This window comes from Lampetra planeri, chromosome 15, assembly GCF_965212315.1.
Source record: "Lampetra planeri chromosome 15, kcLamPlan1.2.h2, whole genome shotgun sequence".
NCBI classification, from domain to species: domain Eukaryota; kingdom Metazoa; phylum Chordata; class Hyperoartia; order Petromyzontiformes; family Petromyzontidae; genus Lampetra; species Lampetra planeri.
Window position 1 is genome coordinate 9,776,318 of NC_136121.1, and position 20,593 is coordinate 9,796,910.

Sequence of the window (20,593 nt, forward strand, 5' to 3'; positions counted from 1 at the left end):
GAAACAAAGGCAGGCTAAGAAAGAGCTGGTTCCAAGTGGTGTGAAGGATTGGGGTGGACGTGGAGATGATGGCCTAGCACAGGAAAGAATGGAGAGACGACATCCGTGGGGAAATTGACAGGAATATGTTGAGTGAATGTGTACGATATTTTCACTCGTTGGGATCGCCTTAGGTGGCATCACTCGTTAAAGTGGCCAGGTGAATTTGAGAACCATTCAATTACCTGCTTCACTCTTTGGCATCTAAATGGCAACTACTAACGTTTTGCTACCTCGGGTGATACCGACGTCTGCTCTGGCCCATTGATTATAATTTCTGAAGCTCACAATGCACGGCGTCGAATTGGACTGTTGGCTAAATGTAGTATGCGCAGTCAAGTTGTATCAATCTACCGCTGGATATTTGACCGTGGGTTGGTGAATGCAGAACATTGGATGTTGTTGGACTGCCCTCAAGGCCTTCTACACCTGTCTTGTGCATGATGGTCACCCATCAATCCAAGCACTTTCCAAGTCATTTCCCATTGCCCAGAAGTTCAAATAATCACGCGGAAGCCACAATAATAAATTGTTGAATCGTTTAGTTTAACCATCGCCCCCTACTGAGCAAACTTGGCAGGACCCCCCCTTTAAAAAAAAAAGTCCGAATCGGTGATCCTTCGTTAAAAAAAAATATTGAATAATAAATATTCTTCTTGGTTCTTTCGGTAAAGTCACGTAGAAGGGAAGTAATAAAATAATAAAAATAAAACATAATAAAACAATTCTCACGACGTTTCGGCCACAACGCAAGCAGCCGTCCTCAGGCGAGCCACCGTCTTTATACAGAGCCTAATCCCATCCCCACTGACTCATGCTCTCACTCACTCGCTTGGCTGTTCACTGATGAGACCCGCCTGCTTAGTCCACACTAAGCCCTGCCACTGTGCTGGTATTCAAGTTAACGTCCTCTGATTTAAAGCTTTCGTGACTGCAGGGATTCATATTCTTGGTTCTTTCGGTAAAGTCACGTAGAAGGGAAATAATATGGAAATAATATTTTATTATTTCCCTTCTAGGTGACTTTACCGAAAGAACCAAGAATATTAACATACTCTGTTAAATATTCTCAGATTATAATTTTTTCTGAGTCCAGTACAGAGACTCGAGAAACATTCTGCAACTTTCGCACCCTTGACCGTTATTCCTGTGAAACGCTCATTAACTTTATCAATTCAACATCATCCTGCCTTTCTTAAGGAGCCAAATACATGTTTTAAGAATGTTAAAGTATAAAATAGCGTGATGCGTTTCAGTACAAGTGAGACAACACAAGCTAATATTTTACCGATTCAACAAATCTCGTAGAAAATCGAATCGTTACACGGATCAACATGAACCTCAGCCATGGCCAATCCACTGCTGGATTAAAGGCCTCCCCCACGCCTTGAGGGGTAACAGTTGTCGTTGTTGTTTGACCATACTTCACCACGCCGGTCAATGCATAAATAAAGAAACAAAATTATTACAGTCAGGCTGACCAATCGATCCGATCCAACAACCGTCGACGGAATCGATTCCCGTTGAGTTTCGCGCATCAATGGAAGGCAGCGGGCGTCGATTGCTCGCTCAAGCCCCGGCCTCGCGTTCTCCTGCACCTCGTAGCCGCTACATCGCCGCGATTCTCATCTGAACGCTTCATCAAAGCACCGAGAAGACGGCTCTCTCCGCCTGGACCCCGCAGGAAAACTCGCTCCGAGAGGCCGGCTTCGTCTCCCACCCCGAGACCGGTCCCCGGGTCGTGGGCCGTGTCCACCAGGCGGCCTCCCGGCCGAGGTGCTCCGATTCCGGTAGAGGCGGCCAGGACAGAGCGGGGACTCATCCGCGGCCTACTGTTGAAGCCGCTTCGGTGACTTGGTACGCGGACAATGTTTTGCTTGTTATCATCATCGCCAGCCCTAGATATTGTCTCTCCACTGCTGGATGGATGCCTTCCCACGCCGTGGACATTCCTCACGGTCCAGTGCTGCTATCGTTGCGCATGAACTGAATGTTTTAGACTTGACCGTATTGAGGTTGTTGTTTGTATAGTTTATGTCAAGGACACTTTAACTGTGTTAATCATAATACACTAACTGTACCCGTTCCCACAATCGCCTCATTGTTAAGGTTTTATATTGCCCTCATGTCATTTCGAGGACGCGTAATCGTATGTTAAATGCGTTTGCTTGTTATCCTCATAGTTTGAATTGTATGCGCGTTGAACTTCTTTCGCACCGTACGTATCCAACTGTGCTAATCGGAAAAAAACGAGGAAAATTGTGATGATTGTGATGGCGATGGTCATTGTTGTCGTTAGTTTAGCTCAAGAACACTATCTCTGTTATTGTGGTCGCTATAATTACGTCAATAACACCGATCAATGTTTATTCTAGTTTTTTGTTATTTAGTTAATCTCAAGGACACTTAGCTACGTTGAAATTAATGTTAGCCTTTACAGTCGAGAATATATTCACCAGTATTGATAATCATAATTCATTGCAAGAACAGTTGTATCATTATTGTTGTTCTTATTGTTAATCGCCAAGACATTTACCAGTACTGTACTGTGTAGTTGATCTCTAGGGGTCTTTGTGTTAATCATTGGTGTTGTTGGCCTTTAGGCTTATCGGAAGAAGACTTAACGATCTGAATCATTGTTATTATTGTTGTTCTAGCTTATCCTAAAGCCGCCATAAATTTACATTTCTCTGTAGAGCAAGTGACGTTGCAATCTGTTTTATTTAATTAAAAACAATGTTGGGAAATCAATATACAGTACTGTAATGGATATGAACGCATACGCCACCAGTATTGTTTCGAATGTATGCGTTGTCACTGCTGTCTGCTTAAAACGCTGCTCATGATTGTTTATAAACAGCTGTGGTGTTGTTTCTGTCTATGTGTGTTAACCGCGAACGCATGTGACAATCGACTTAAATGTAACGTCCGAGTTCAAATGTGAACGCGTGTAGAATTCGTGTTACATAACAATTACAGGACACGGCGAAACATTGGGCAAATTCCTGTTCAAAACATCTGGTCTGATGCTTGTTCATCTGATACTATGTGCTCATCCTATTAGGCTAACATGTCTGGTTTAAATGGACACACGTTTCAGCACGTTCATTCGTAATCGTATTTTGGAGGAAAGGGTTTGTGGATTAGGAAGAGATTTGTGAAACTGCCAAATCTGCTGGGTTGCCATGTGACAAACGGGAAAATACATTTGCCAAAATACCAACACAGGACACATCTCAATAAGAGTTCATCAAAGTCTTTCCTGGATAAGCAACTGATTTATATTCTTTACATTCTGCAGGTGACCTTTGAAAACATGTTGCAAGGAATCTCAAGGAGACAGCTAAAGTTCATCCGTAAAGTGTTCGCTGTTTGTCATCAAACACAGCTAAAAAGAACTTCTTACGGTATGTGGCAATTTTGCCGACATTAACTGTTCAGCTGTCAGCTGTTTTGATCTCGCTTTACCTCGAATGATGTATATGTTTTGTTTTCTCATCAGCTGATAATTGGTGAGTATGTAAGCGGTGCACAGTTGCTCTCTCGGCCACTTTTGTTGCTTTGTGTTTCCATGGTCGTCAGACTTTGTTGGGGTTTGCCTTGGTGGGCAGCGGCCTGCCCTGCAACCGCTGGGGCACTGCCTTGGGTGTGCCCGTTCCGGAACCGTCACTCGGTTCTACAGCAGCGGTAACATCAGTCAAGGCGGTAACACCGACAAGGAAGGAGGAGCCGCCAAGGACACCGCTAAAAATGGTGCGACGACGGAAGCTGGAGCGACCGTCAGGAAAGAAGCCGCCGCGTCACCACCAGACTCGGCAACTCAAGCTGCTACGAACAGGCCGCTGAATGGTAAGGAGCTGGCAGTGCAATTGGAAAGACAGATGATTGATGTTATTTGTTTGGGTAAAGGTTAAGGTGCATCCCTGAAATTATTTGCTCATACCACCGCTAGCAGAAGGGCTTCCACTAGAGAGTGTATAGAAGGATGTGTAGAGAGCCCCCCTAGACAGTATTTTGACCCACTTTTTCATACTGGCCACACTTTACCCCACCACATGTGACCTGCCAATTGGGTAACTGGTTTGAACATTTTTTACTGCTGGATGGACAGAGGTGGGTAATTACAGAAACTAGATTATTGTTTCAACTACCCTACCAGGATATTGAGTTCAGTGTGCTAATCATGACACCATGACAGCATGGGGTATTGAACCCTGGTAAGAGGCCACTTGGGCTGAAAGCCCCAGGTGAGTCCTGAGTGAAACATTAATACATGTACAGCAATTTATTACATCCACTGCCAATTTAAAACCTCCCCATGCCATGTCAGTCATGGAGACTGGTAAATGTGGGTTGGATTAAATGTGAGGGTGCATACGACTGTTTCAGATATCAATTGCCCTTCGTGTTAGCATATGCTGGGAATGGAACCCAGGTCACCAGGTTCATAGTGCAGTCAGATATTCGTTTTTTAAGCTGGTAAAAGCCAATTGAGTTTGCAAGTACTTTTTTCCAATAAGGCTTTGGGTAAAAATAGTTGCGTCATAGAACAAAAACTAAATCAAATGAACTGCAGAGGAAAATGGAAATGAAAATGAAACAAAATGAATAACCTTCAATTAATACTATAAACCAGTAACAAGTTCTAAACATGAACATGACATTAAGGCAAAATGGAATGAGAAAAATGCAATTCAATTCCAGCAATGGAAATATTGTATAATACGATTTACGGGTGCATTACAATAACACAAATGAAATAAAACGTTGAACATAAATAGGGTAGCTATTAAATGTCTTTGATTAGCTAATGTCAGAATGGAGTCTAATTTTCTTTACGAGCCATACAAAATATGTGCAACACTTTGCCTGAAATAATGGACCGTAGTAAGAACTGAAATTGCCTTGTTTTCCAAAGCTGTCCAATATCTAAAAGTCAGAATCTAAATTTGTATTTCGCATTGTCAGTTCATATCATTGTTAATCACAATACACATTTATCTTTTGTTTTGTGTTTCACTGCATTGTGAAAATTATCATCTATTACATTAGCAAAAAACAACATAGCCTAATTGTGTCCTACATGAAATGTTTGTGACAACGTTGCATTGTTTTTCAGCAAACACAGTTCTGGCCTCATTTCCGCCCGAACAGATACAGATTCGAGGTATGTCTGTTTTTAAAACTTTCAGTTACACATTTCACGAATCTCTTTTGGTTTCAGTGTAATCTTAAAATGTAGGGTTTTTTTATCGTAGCCAATACAATGATCCATATGTATTTTTGTGTGTGGCCAAGTGGTAGTTTTAGGCCAACATTTTTTTCATGAACCATTCAACATCCGACAAAGATTGTCACGTTTACAAAGATATTTTGTCTACTTGCCAATGTCTTGATCAAATTCTGGACCAATGCAGCTTCTTACCGGTGGTTTAAGACTTTTCACGACTAAATTTAACAGCTTGTAGCGTTTCCTTCAAACTGCTTTGCACTTCGTCTGATTAAATTAGCTCGCAAGTCGAGTGAGGCTGCTTCAGCTGATTCTGTGAGTGAAGTCATGTACGCCTTTAAAGCTTACGTTGTGTTTGCCCTGTTGCTTTTTACACTGTGTTCCATGGTTTACCGTATGCACCTTCCTCAGTGAAACCTGTGCTCAAAAAGCGGGAGTATGGAACCCGCTACACCCAAAACAACTTCATCACGGCCGTGCGGGCCATGAACGAATTCTGTCTGAATAGCAGGTACTGAAACCTGCTCGTTTAGAATCAAAGAGCAACTGATTGTTGAACAATTAAGGCTTACTCGTAAAAAAAAACGAAAAACTTGTTGTGCAGCTGCGCTGGTCAGCTGATGAGTGAAATAGTTTGTGGCAGAATTTTGTCTGAATAGCAGGTACTGAAACATGCTCGTTTAGCATCAAAGATAAGCTGATTGTTGTATGCATGAGGCTTACTCTTTAAAAAAATGCTTTGCAGCTGTGCTGGTAAGCTGATGAGTAAAATAACAACTTCAGTAGGTGGTGTCAATGTCAAAATGCCACGAAAAGCACTTTTTTTCTTTATGGCAGTATAATACTACACAGCACTAAAACAAACATTACACAACAAATGTGTGCATTCACTCTGGACTATGACATAATTTTTCACCTTTGGCATTCATGTAAAAAAATTATAATACAGAATAGAAAATTGACAAATTGTTTACGCTCCTACTTTTGTGAGATTATTTTCAAAATGGGTAAAAATTATTTCATAATGACTTAAAGAATACCTTTTGTATATTCAAGATTGTAATAATTCATTTGTGTCCATTCCAGCTCTTTAATCGCAATGATGTCGCATCACATGTAATTATGTAACTCCTTGGCTGATATACCACTTATCATCGTATTTTAAAACATCAATTTAAACAACAATTAATTTTCTGTAATTGTGTTCCGTAAATATTGTGATGTGCAACATCGACAAATCTCACCGTATCTCATCAGATATTGGAAGCTAAGCAGGCCTGAACCTGGATTGTGCCTAGATGGGCAATCGGGGCAATGCAGCAACATCTATTGATGTACTGTACTTTTATGCTTCCACATCTGTGCTCCCCGCACTGACCAGCATGATGAAGTATGGTCATATACTCCCTACAACCGGCACAGGCATGGGCAGGCCCTTTATTATACATATATGGCACTTTCCAGGGCTTAATTTCTCACTGAATATGTTCTGTGTCGCTGGTAAACCGAAGCAGGGACATGACTGGTAGCCAGAGGAATAGCCACTGTGATACTATATGTAGTGTGCTGAGTATGTAAATATATTTTGTTGGGTCGCAAACCCCGCTGACATTAAACCCTGCGACTCACAACATGTTTGTTTGATGGGTACTACTCTATGAACTTATGACAATTACAAAAACAATAGTGTAAGAGCTGCTACTTTATAAATATACGGTAATTAAAATACTGTGGGAGTTGGTGGTGAACTGGCATTGTCGTCTGCAGTGACCTGGAAAAACTGCGGAGGATTCGCAGGAGAAGTCCTCATGATGACTCGGAAGCCTTCACCGTGTTCCTGCGTTTGGACATAGAAGCAAAGTAAGCACTTCTCATGAAGCTGGCTGGGTGGCTCAGGTGTCTTGAGCAGTGAGCTGACACTGCTGATATTGTTCGTTCAAAACTGGGCAGCCACCCTTGATTAAGCTGGGCTAATCAAGGGTGGCTATTGGTGGCTTGGTGAATGTTTAACAATGTGGGGCGCGGTAATGCAACAGTTCGCGTGCTGCACAATGAATCCGGCCGCCAGAGTTCGATTCCCACGGCCAACAATGGTGACGATTATCTGAACCGATCCTGGGCCTCCCCGAGGTCGACAGCCTCAAATGAGTACCTTGTGCGGTGTGTAGACATCGCCACTAGGGAGACAAAAGCGACCGGGTGTGGAGCTGGCCACCCACCCCCTCGAGTTCCGTGCTGGCCTTCATAGGTGCTCGCGAACAGCACTTGCCCTAAAAATCTGTTGATGCTACACGGGGGTAGCCGTTGTTCGTCTTTGTTTAACGGTGGTGTGTGTGTGTGGCAGGGCGCTGGATGTGTGGGGCAGCTTGGACGCTCTGGCACGGGAGAGGCGGCGTCGAATGGTGATCGAGGAAGAATACAAAGAAAGTGTGTGGCCAGTCACCCACCACCCATCCCTTGACTCATCCTTTATTCACGACCGCAACTTTAAATATTAAATCGAATAAACGCCTGCTGTATTTACAGATGTTTTCAGGACCCACAAGCTACTGAAGGAATATAAGGAATTTTTTGGCGAAACAAAGGTAAATGTTTTTTCTCGGAACTCCGTTGTCCGTCGTAATGAATAGCATGTTCGCGCATGTATTATTTATTGCACCGCGGTCTGACCACTACCATTTATTATTGAAGTCGATATTACACCAGCTTTGTATTGGATAAAGTCGTTTTTCAGCCTTTCGTCAATAAAAAGAAAGACATCTTAAATCAAATGTTTATGGAACCATAAAAAAATAACTTTAAAAGACCTGCATATGAAGTATCAACCTCTCATCTATCCAAATTGTGAAAAATGGGAGCGCAAAATTACGATATGGCATTGCATTAAATAAGTTTTCTCTACATCTTTGACCACTCGCAAAACATCCGAGCGTTAGTATCCCAAACTTGAGCCAAATCTAACAGTTTTGACTCTTCATTGCATGCTACCGGTAATTTAATTTCTGGCTTTACATTTGTAAGGTTAAGTAATGAGGCCAGGGCTAGGGTTGAACCTTGATTTTTTTTATCTATATAAATGTAAACATTTAAGCAGGCCTAATTGTTGTTTGGGAAAATCTAATTTGTTGAGTTGTAATTGAATTGTAGATGTTTATTTTTGATTGAATGTCAATTACGCTCTTATAAGCATGCTACTAGGCTGCAGTACCTTCGCCTTGTCAGTGCTTATGTTCTGGGCCAAAGAATCCCACCCGCTCAAAGTGTTAGTTACACAAAGTCACCCTGTACACTGTTAATGCTTCCCATTAAGGTTGAAAGCATTAATGCATTACATCTGTCCATTTATTAGAGGTGATATGTGTATAACAACTCGTAAACATAATATTTAACATGAGTATAAAGTTGCATTGATATTATCTATGTATGTTGGACTTCTTTCGCACCGTACGTAGCCAACCGTGATAATCGGAGGTGCGGGGGAAGGACAAAACACAAAAAAACCAGTTTTTAAGAACTTAGTTTTCAATCTTGATGTAAAAGTGCATAGCTCCAGTGGCTTCCAAATATCGGAAGGAAGAGCGTTCCAGATGGCCGCAGAAGCGCATTCGAAAGCGTGCGATGCAGTGACCTTAATAGCGATTCACCTTCGAAAAATCGGCCGAATTGTTCAAAGGGATGGTCGCACGCTCTCCTGGCAGATGCGCTGTCCAAACCCTTATTGTCTATTCACGTCCTATGGACATACAGCTTCCTGTGTGCGCCTGGCGCAAGCGCTCGGGTTATTGTCGATCAGCCGTCTGCAATCAGCTAGAAAATCCTTGCTCGTGATTCCGCCGACCAGAACCGTAATGGCCGGTAGAGCATTTCGAGTTTCCTCTCCATCGGTCTGGAACGCTCTGGCAGATGACATTCCATCCCATCCTATTTCATCAAATATTTTAAATCATTGTTTTTAGCGCAGCCTCTGGAACTTTGAGCAAAAGTCACCGGCGCCTCTCGACTCGAGCATTGCCACAGGCCTCAGCCTTGTGACATTGCCTATGAAATATGGCGCTGGACAAATAAATGTGATTATTATCGTCGTGATTTAAATACTTGCATGGACAAACGTGTGTTGCAGAATCCGTACTTGATTATTTTTCCAGTTTTTTTTACAAATCGCTATAATTGCTTCTACGACTTTGTGTTGGCAGCCCAAAGCAAGCACGACGGGCGCCTTCATGAAAGGGCCTGGGAAGGTGGTCATGGTAGCCATCTGCATGTAAGGTCACATGATGTTACGGAACAACACGAGGTGCACCCAGACGTATTCACCAAGTTCATTTGTGGTCACTTTTTGATATATCTATTCTACTATGCAGGTCGTCCTCGTTTTAACGCGTAGTTTCTGAAATGTGCCACGTTAAGCGATGAACGCGTGAAGCGACAATTGCCCCATAAATAATGTGATGATAAAGATTGGCGAGATACGATGGACGCACGCACGCAGTGAGATGGCGGGACAAATAGCTGAGGGTGCGTCGCCATGTTACTGTATCATTCTGTCTACTGTATACTACCGCTTACCTGCGCAGCTCAAGAAAGTAATTTGTCTTCAACCACTCGGAGACCGTGTTATAACAGTGCGCGTTCCGCGTTGTGTCGGGCGCGTTGTGCGAAAAGTGTTCCCAAATGGAGGAACCTCGTTATCGCGAAAACGCGTTTTGTGAACACGCGATAAGCGAGGAGTTGCTGTGCTCTAAAATGTTTGCATTGAATGCACACCCTGCTCTTATTGATACCAAAGTGTAGCAAGTGCAGGGAAAACAACGGAATTGGACCCTAGTTTGCTGTAACTACCACACTGTATGAACCGCTGCTCCCTGGAATGCACTCGTACGTACAAGAAACAAAGGTAAAAAAAACCCGTGTAGCATACACAAACTTTTGAGGCAAATATTGTTAGCGAGCACCTATGAAGGCCAGCACGGAAAAGATGAGGGGGATTGGTGGCCAGCACCACACCCGGCCACCTTTATCTCCCGAGTGGAAATGTTTACACATTGTTCCAGCTACTCATGAGGCCGAGTCGACCTGGGGGAAGCCCAGGACCGTTTCAGACATCACTCGTGTTGACTATGAGGAGAAATCGTACTTGGTTCATAGTGTAGTTCACGAACCACTGCGCCAGACGTGTCCATACACACTCGCTCGCTGGTAAATCTCTGCACTTCCAGAAATGGGCTGAACTTCGTTTTCAAGCTGCTGGCCTGGCTGCACACGGGCTCAAGCAGCATGTTTTCCGAAGCCATCCACTCGCTTTCCGACACGGCCAACCAGGTGAGCCCCTAATCAGGTGAGACGCTCTTCCCGGCCCAGCTTAGTTGGGTACCATCTGCTTCTGTCTGTCGAACGAGCTAATGACGAGACAGTAAAAACCGGAGCCTCCAGGCATGTGCCACGGCCGTATGTTACGCAACACCCCTGCTCAACTGGATGAAATGTCACAACAGTTCAATCAGAGGTCGAATATTTTTTGTCCCGTTTGAACTGTCTCTATTATTGTGTCCCTTGTTCTGTCTTGCTCCTGCCAGTTAGCCTCAAGAGTTTTGATTGAATAAAATGTGCATATAACTTGTGTAAGGTGTAAATAAATGTTTCCTAAAACGAATTATTAATAATAATGGGTTTTAATTGCAGAATTGTTGCATGCCTAAGTGAGAAGTTATCGCATCATTATATGAGTAGTTATGGGAGACTAGCATGCCGAGGAATGATCATTTAATAACAACCATTAAAATTATCTTTCATCTCTTCATTCAATAATTTCACTTGGTAGCATATAAAATTGACTCGAATGAATATTTTTTTTATCCATGAAAGCTCCGAGTCTTGACACCATGTGCTTGATGTAGATTAGTTAAATTTCTTTGCAGCACTGACGTGCTAATGTTGTACGTGCGTTGTGATTTTCAGGCCATTCTCGCGCTGGGAATCTATCACTCGGTCAAAAATCCTGATCCGAATCATCCGTGAGTAGACCGATGTGCACTCTGTCCCTTCCCGATCAGTCTCTTCCAGTCTAACCACAGGTTTTCACTCGCTTTATGCAGGAGATGCTTTAAAAAAAAGGGGACAAACAAAGCGAAATCGCGTAGCATCGTAGGCCACAGTCACCCAACCCACAATGCACCGCCTGCCGAGTAGTACATACAGTACACAAACAATGTTGTCCCAAGTCTGACCGCATAGCCGCATGAGTGAATTCAATCCGCATGAAGCAGATTTTGGGGAGAAATAGGTTCGCCGCATAAACGCGAAATCGCACAAGCCGAACCCGCATAAATTACACGTACAATTTTTTTACCACCACATACTTTAAATTAATACTGACTGCTATATCTGACTACACACAGCTTAATAAGCGTGTGAATTGTGTTGCGATCAGAAGTTAGTTATAATTTACTTGCTTTGTATAGCATTTCTGGCTTATTCCTAATTCCAGCAAGACTATTCGTAACTTATATAAATCGGTGGGCCTTGCCTAAAAAGTTTACTTTAGTTTAAAGATAATTAACAAATTATATACAATTGATCACAATACACCGTTTCTTACGACGAGCAAGTTAATTGGCACGCCAACAGTGTTCCGTTTGGACGGTTTTTTTTGCTTTATTTATCCTTATACATACAGCCTCCTGGCTTGCAACAAATTCTGGCTTACTCGAGTCCAGCTTCGAGAGGTTTTTTTTTTCTTCTGTATTCGCCTAGTAATACCGTCCGCCGCTTTTCCCGCAGGTACGGCTTTAGCAACATGCGCTACATCGCGTCGCTCATCAGCGGCGTGGGCATCTTCATGATGGGCGCCGGGCTGTCCTGGTACCACGGGGTCATGGGGCTGCTTCACCCACACGCCATCCAATCGCTGCTGTGGGTCAGTACTGCCTCTCTTTCTATATCTCTCTCTCTCTCTCGATGGACTTAGAGGAAGGGCAAGCTGCAAATGCAGATTAAACTTCCGGGCTCAAGAAGTGGCCGGATGGCTCAGATGGGAGCACTAAGCTGCTGTCTTGAGATTTTGTGTGGATATACAGTCTGTCCTCACAATACCAAGCTTAATGCAGGGGTGGAGTGCCAAGGTACATCCATTTTCTTGACAAAACCCCATTATGGTCATGAAGATTAAATTAGTCCGTTTATAATTGGTAATGTTATTTGTATTGCTTTTGTTATATATGCATGTTTCCAAATGTAAAAGTTAGCAAAGAACAGCACTGAAAACCACCGATCATGATCATCATGTGCAACTTCTGGAAGGCTTAGCCCAATGCTTAAGTAGATACTCGACAGTAGAGGACTTAACTGAGACTGCCTGGTGCATGACGTTTCGGCGTCGTCTGGAGGCACAGCTAACAACAAGTCACAATTGCCTTGTGCAATGTTTTAAATGTTTTAGTTTCAGGAGTGTTATTTTCTCTTTTTTCAATCGTCCACCTTAAAAGGCCATTAAATGTGGGATGCATTATATGTGGCCACATTCTTTAAAGGACACGCTGCATCGAATAGGCTCGATGTTTACGGTCCATTGTAGTTTCAAACGGATGATTATGGTGGGGAATTTCAGAAAAACGTTGACGATGATCCCCTTACTGCAGTTGAAACTTCTCGCCTCTTAATTGAAAGACTTGTGTGCCTCAACAAATTGCCAATGAGTCTTCTATGAAAATGCCATGGATCTGCATGGTGAACAGTGTTGTGATCGTTATTAATGTAGGTGACATTCAACACGTGAATGCACCATTGGCAACAGCAGAGTACCGGTGATTTCTAAAAAGAATGAATACAGTTTACAGTTGTCCTATTATCCTTATACCACCTACATTTTGAAAGGTCCACAATCTTCGCGCCTTTGAGATTGGTAGCTGTCACAAGGCTGTGTGCAAAATATTCACAAGAATGTACGTGCATTTTCATCATCATCAGTCGCTCTCAATCCACTAATAAATAAAAGCCTCCCCATGCAGTCACCGTCTCTCATGGTCCGGTCCTACCCCTGTGGGTCTCACTACTGCACGTGAACTGATCTCATTTTATCCGTGTCAGCGGTGGCAATCCTCTTACATGACCGCATTTACAACGTAGGCTCTGTTTAACACGTAGGCTTTCGCGACCAATATTATTCATAATCAACGTTTTTGGGTTAGATCGCGTTACTTATAAATGTGTCGTAACCCTCCACCACCCGACACGGCCAATCAGCACAAAAGTGTCACGTTGACAACAGACAAATAGTTCACTACTTTAGCCCACCGGTGTGTTGAAGCGTGAAACCACAACATTTACAATTTTTGAGTCGTACGACGTTTCGCTGGTAATTGCATCCAGCATCATCGGGCAATTCGCCAGAATGGTGAGGCTCTGCTCTTGCTCCCGGTCTTTTTTGCTGATTGGCCGTGTCGGGTGGTGGAGGTGTTACGACACATTTATAAGTAACGCGATCTAACCCAAAAACGTTGAATATGAACGTAAGCTCTGTTGAATTGGTTTCTATCACAAGAATGTGCATACAAATATGGTAGTGATATCTAATTCTTGGTTACATTGTTGAACATTTTCATTTTGTAATGTCGGAAATTCCAGGCTTTCTGCATTCTCGGAGGCTCGCTCATTTCTGAAGGAGGTAATTTCCCCTTTATTGTTCCAGCGCGTCACATTTCTTTATTTGCATGTATATACAGAATATGCGTTTCATTTGAGTAACCGATACAGTCGACTTATTTGCAAGTGGGCTTAGTGCACTTTTCGTGGGCTTCACACTCTCAGGAAGGCGAATACCTTGGTTCACCATATGGGCATAATATTTTTAATGTTTAGCATTAGACTTAAAGCAATTTAAAACTTTAGGCTGTGACAAATTAGCCTCATGACTAAACTTTCAGACCCTTAATTCTAAGCATTGTTTTTTTATTTATAGTTATAACTATGCACCCAAATGTATTTGTGCCAAATGTCACCTTACTAGCTCTCTAGAATATCATTACAATTTACACCAGTGACTTTTTTGCAGTGTTCTATATTACTTTAGATATATTAGTTGTTACTTAGCGCATCTCTGCATTTGCTTTCACAGCCACCCTTCTCGTCGCCATCAATGAAATCAAGAAAGGCGCCCGAGCAAAAGGAATGACCTTCTTCGATTACGGTACATTCTTTGAGCCGTGTATTACGTTATTGTCAAGAAATACGAGCAATTGCATATACATATATGTACATATACTTTTAATGCACTCGCATCTGAAGACGCTTTCCAGATAGGACAACCACGCAAGAATGTGAGTGGTGGGGGTTTGGGGTAGGGCTCCAGGATAGGCAAACACAGGAGAGAGGAGAGAGCAACACCACGTTACAACACGGGATGAGGCAACCGGGGGGTTCACCACAAACGAGGACAAACCCGAGGGAGACAAGGGGGGGGGCAGCCAGGGCAGCACCAACAAGCCACAGGATGTCCACCGAGGTGGGGGCCGGAGCCCTTCATCACAGTAATTTCTCTTAGTCCATCGTGAGTTGGGGGCTGGTAGGGGGGGGGGGGTTGTTTCTGTGTGTGTTCGGACGCTCGGTTGGTTTCGGAACTCGGTGCCAGACTGCGGGCTCTGGCTTTTGCCTCTTGTGCCCGGTGGTGCCGCCACGCAGTTCTCCGGAGTCGGGACCCCAGCACCAACGTGGTGCTGCTGGAGGACTCGGCCGCCGTGCTCGGGGTGGTGATTGCCGCCGGATGCATGGGCATCACGTCGCTGACCGGTGAGCCCCCACTATGTGAGAAAGTATTATGACCCCCGTCACATTCAGTGGCGACATGTTAACTACCCCGCCTGGTATGCTGGAGGTCGTGGGTTCGATCCTGACCCTTACGCTTGTATATTTGGAGCTGCATGTTCTCGCTGTGGTCGTGTGGAATTTTCTCTGGCTCCTCCGGTTTTTCCCACCACATTTAGAATCAACGTGCTTTTACAGTATTTGGCTGCTATAAGTGTTCACGTGATACGCCACTTTGTTGGAGCTATTATTTGTGGCCAGGTCGCTTCTGAAAAAGAGCTACATAGCTCATTGAGCTTTATCTGTAAAAATAAAAATTTTTTGTTTAATTCTGACCCCAGGATACTATATATGACGTGAACTCTACACACCCCATAAAGTTATGATTGATTGATTGACCCCCCGCCCCCCCTCCAGCAGCATTTTTGGTTAGCCTATTATACGTGCACCCCAATATAGATAACAGCCAATTTGAACAAGGGTGCAAGATATCTCCGACAGATTCCCCTGACTTTATCCCTAACCTTATATAGTATTCTGGCCCTGCAGGGGTAGAGGAGTTACAGTCCAGCATAATATAATGTTAATGTTTACCCCGAGGTTCAAATAATTACAAGTAATCTGACCCTGGGTTAAGAGTGGATTGTGGGTAAGTGTGTAATAATTAATCGGTTCGTTGATCGATATTGATTGTTACATTTAACACGTGTAAAGTTTCAACGAATGCATATCATATGCAAATGTTATATTTAAGCTCATCGAGTGAGGGGCCTGTACAAAAAAGAATAAACAATCAGTTTGTGAATTGTGATGCAGAGTTGAGACAATTCATTGCATCCCCAGGATGGGCAGAGGGTTTGGATTAATGTTTACAGGCCTAATTAGGGCTACGCGCTATGCATAACAGATATTAAAGGGCAGGCCCTTCCCATAAATTTGGCTAATCACGTTAGAGGTTTGTGGATGGCCACCATCCATCATTACGTTCTCTACATGAATGCATACACTTAACCTTTAGGGCTTCCCCCTTTGTCAGGCAAGCACTATTAAAAATAATCTGTACATACAGATATACACACACTCGCACACAAATACGAAGATCCCCTTCATAGCCTTTAACTGACTATTAGGGCAAGTGCTTTTAGTGAGCATTTACGAAGACCAGGACTGCACACAAGGAGGTGCTGTGGTCATAACCACTCCCAGCCGCTTTTTTTTCTCCCCAGTGCTCATATGAATACACTGCACCAGGTGCACGTTTAAGGATCAGTTGACCTTGGGAGATGTCTTGCACACTTCAGGTATCATGTGCCGGTATCAGGATGCAAATTTGCCAAATTTGAAAATCACACCGCAGATTACTCAATGTTGTCCTTCCCCCACACCTCCGATTCGCACGGTTGGCTACGTACAATGCAAAAGAAGTTCAGCATACATACATTGCGATTATATGCATAGCAATCATTGCCCCCCTACTTGGCGACTAATTCCCCCGGTCACTGCTTGGCCTCTTTGGGTGCTCACCTGGTTAATTGACAAAACACGGTTGACGTGAGGCCGCGTGACGAGCGCGAGTGGCATGTCGCGCAGGGAACCCGCTGTACGACAGCGTCGGCTCGCTGGGTGTGGGCACGCTGCTGGGCATCGTGTCCGCCTTCCTCATCTACACTAACACCGAGGTGCTGCTGGGCCGGTCCATCCAGACCGATCAGCTCAGGCGCATCACAGAGTTCCTGGAGAACGACCCCATGGTCAGGTGAGTTGAGGCAGGGTGGGAGGAAGTGCAGAGCGGAGCAGACCGGGTGCTGTTCGCCGAGCGTTGCGTTTATAGAACTCGAATGGTCGGTCGATCGATCGATCGAGTCCATGGATTGATTACAAATTTTTTATCAACTTTTTTTTTATATTATCGATTACTCTGGGCCCTTTGAAAATAGCGACCCTCCCCCACATTCTGCCTCTCGAATGTGGGAGACCCCCCGACAAGCCGCCCCTGGCGCATCGCGGCTCACGATGCCGATGATGTCACCAAGCCCTGCCCATCACCTCGCGTACAATGGCACACTTGCGAACAAATGTGAGACTTTTTTTCCCCCCTGACTTTTTTCGTGTCATACCATTAGAAGAGTGATTTGAAACGGTAATCGGTAGAGTAATTGGTTACTTAATCGAATAGCCCACCTCTAATTGTGCCCAACAATGCGTATACATTAATAATCATATCCTATGATAATGGGCGCATTATAACCGTCTTCAACCAGGGCCTGTTGTATATGTATGTTCAACTTCTTTCGCACCATACGTAGCCAACCGTGTTACCCTCGGTCAACCTCTTACGTTGTGCAAGTTTTATCCATTCACTCCTGTTTCCTGCCTCGTACAGACAGTACAATCCTTTCACGGAATTGGCCAAACATCCCTAGCATTATAAAGGAGGAGACCCAAGTGAATCAACCACAACATTGAGTGGTCAATTACAATATTTTAGTCGACTAATAGAAGCGTCGTTCCGGCTGCCGCCCCACGTCCCCCACATCCCCCGGTGCTGTGTCTCGCCAGGGCGATCCACGACGTGAAGGCCACCGACATGGGCATGAACAAAGTGCGCTTCAAGGCGGAGGTGGATTTTGACGGGCGGGTGCTGACACGCTCTTACCTGGAGAAGCAGGACATCGAGCAGATGCTGAACGTACGGCTGGGCGAGGAGCACTTTGCTTGATCTATCTATGTGTATATGCATACATATTCCACGTACATTTAGCTACAAAATCTCAACACATTTGTCAACAGCACTGCCTTAAAATGAAAATGAATTTTCCATGTTTCTGAGCCATATGCAATAGCAGGTAATATACACTGATCAAAACCGTTCTTCTTTAGGCACATTGGTACGTTGCATTTCAGTATGAAGGATAGTGTTCCTAAATGATACTAATCCTTTTGGTCCCAGTCCATCTCCAATAACGCCCCTGGGTGTACAATATTCTCTGCTATGTTTTACAGTTTCGCTAAATATTGAAATATATCTGTCGGACACAACTGTGTGAATTGCTCCGTGCCTCGTCATTACAAGAAAGGTTATAGTATATTAAATCAAAAGAATGATTATTCTTGATATTCGCGCCATTCCTATATCTCAAGGCTATCATAAAGGTGCCACATTTCACAGATGAATATAGTCTGCAGTAATTTCACTGTAGATGGCCATATCGCTGTGTGGTGTTTACTAAATGTGGTAAGTTGTGAGAAATAAAAAAAAAAATGTGGACCGTGATGCCAACACTCATGGTCTAGTGATTTTCCCACATCACGTCACAAGATTTTTGACGTCCACTGTGTTTGACCTCCGCTGTGAAAAGCGGGACAGGACACATTTTCGGTCAGTGCGGTTATAACTAGGGCGGGCGCTGTAACAAGCGGCAAATCAAACTACCGCTCAGCCACGTCACCACCCCAAGTTGCGATCACGGCGGTGAAATCCCTCCCCGGCCACGGTGAGCCATCCGTCGCTCGTTGTAAACACGCCGCATCTCATCCCGTTCTGTCGTTCTTTCGGCGCCACCAGGAGATCCAGATGGTGCGGACGGCTGAGGACCTGGAGGGATTCATGCTGAAGCACGGGGAGAACATCGTGGACACACTGGGCGCTGAGGTGGACCGGCTGGAAAAGGAGCTCAAGGTAGGGGATCCCTCGTCTGTGTGCAACAAGAGCTTCCAGGCTCAGCTCAGCGATGGGATCTGAGATTTTGAAACTTTTGTTTGCCCTACCAAGGAAATCTGAGCTGCGGAGGAAGCAGTATCCCAAAAAAATTCCTTGTCTCACTCAGCACGTAATGATGCATCGGGTTATCGATTCATGTCGATGGTTACTCTTGCATAACATCCGTTGAATCATCTGTGAAGACTGATTATAATCGATGCAAATTAAGTGGCAATATGACATTTCGGCTAATGGAATGAACATAACTGCACAACTGAGATTAATTAATCGAGTCGTGACTGATGAGCGGCGTAAGTGAATCATTGGATGGCTTTGTCTAACCAAGGAACACGATTCCCTTTTCATGAATCTGGCCATTACATTGTGTAGCTACCATACCCCTAGAACCCCAATAACAATCCTGACTAGTCGCAAAATGTTTTCAGAGCGGCAACATTTTTTATAAACAGAGCACCCATCCACGGTACAAACTTGTGATTTAAAGAATTCTAAGAATACCTCTGCCGCCATATCAAATACAATTGACGCTGTGACTTGATACAATAACGCTTCTGGTCACGGTCAAGGGTCAGTGGTTCTCTGTGGCTCGCGCCGTTGATACCGCACCACACACCACACCTCGCGACCGCTTTCCGCCGGGTGCCATCGTTGCAACGACGGCGACCGTAAAGGTCGTCCGCTTACGCTATCTCGTTCGTCTCACCCCTCGGTCACGTAGCCGCGCCGTAATTTACTCGGTTGCATTTGCTGTAATCCCCTTTTCAGAAACAAAATCCGGAGGTGCGTCACGTGGACCTGGAAATTTTGTGAGGTCACCCACAGACCCGACCCGCCGTCCCACCCCTTGCGGCCGGGCCCGCCAGCCAACCTCCAACTTGGCGTGGACTTGAGTGGGGGGCGGCAGAGATGAGGAAAGCCACCGACGGGCCACCGTGGCGTCAACACAGACCAAGCCGCCCCCGTCTCGGAGGCATTTCAAAACCACGACCGCTGCATCACAATCGCTCGACCGGCTCCGAGCACGCGTCTACGGGCTCAAGTGACGTTCGTAGCTTCTTTGTGTTTTTTTTTAGTCGTGTCCTTGTGCATCCTCCTCCTGCTCCTCTCGCTTTCCACTTAAAGCGACTGTGGTCAAGTGCACTTTATGTCTTTAGACGCAGTAGTAACTTTGTTTCACCGATCGCTGTGCCGGCTACTAATATCTACGTAATGTTATATCGCAAATAAAATAAAAACTCGATGTTTAGAGCAGGTTATAAAGTTTTGTGACGGACTGCAGTGCTCAGGCCAGATTCCCTGTAATGTCTGACGTCGTGAATCAGCATCCCGCGTTTAAACAGGGCGAGTCGAAACCTCCCGTTTTTCTGCTGAGTGCGTTCCATGCCACCCCTTGTGAATGTACAAACCTGATCCTTGTTGACCGTGTCGCGAGCAGAGAATTTCCAACTGGTGCTGTTCTCGGCAGCGATCGCATATCGTCCGTTTGCGGGTAGGGGTGTAACAAATTGTCGATTTCATCGATTAAAATCGATTCTCACCCTCGTGTGAGGATCCATCATTTACGCCGTACGTTCCCAATTCACGTGACGCCTCCCAGACTAATGAAGATTATGGAAGCCACTGCGATGTTGAATTAAAAAACGACCAAAATCATGACGTTCAAATCGCGAGGTGGGGCGGAGGATGAAACGTAACAGACCTACTTGGCAGTCGTTGTGAAATCGGATTTCGTAATGTACTCTTGCCTAAACGTGTCACTATTCCCTTATTTAAAACATTTCAGAATGTTTATCGTTTTCCCTTCTCTT

The 20,593-nt window shown here is 44.4% G+C and overlaps 1 protein-coding gene across 1 annotated transcript; it reads left to right on the forward strand.

The window, feature by feature from the left end:
- Positions 1-1,564: 1,564 nt before the first annotated feature.
- Positions 1,565-20,323, forward strand: SLC30A9 (solute carrier family 30 member 9). Its single transcript, XM_078601030.1, has 19 exons — positions 1,565-1,896; positions 3,341-3,446; positions 3,622-3,888; positions 5,159-5,206; positions 5,681-5,780; positions 7,037-7,129; positions 7,614-7,696; positions 7,796-7,854; positions 9,463-9,530; positions 10,486-10,588; positions 11,225-11,280; positions 12,047-12,182; positions 13,889-13,928; positions 14,379-14,450; positions 14,942-15,049; positions 16,655-16,820; positions 17,624-17,753; positions 18,630-18,743; positions 19,551-20,323. The coding sequence occupies exons 2-19, from the start codon at positions 3,356-3,358 to the stop codon at positions 19,593-19,595; spliced, it is 1,779 nt and encodes a 592-aa protein (XP_078457156.1). The 5' UTR covers positions 1,565-1,896; positions 3,341-3,355; the 3' UTR covers positions 19,596-20,323.
- Positions 20,324-20,593: the final 270 nt, after the last annotated feature.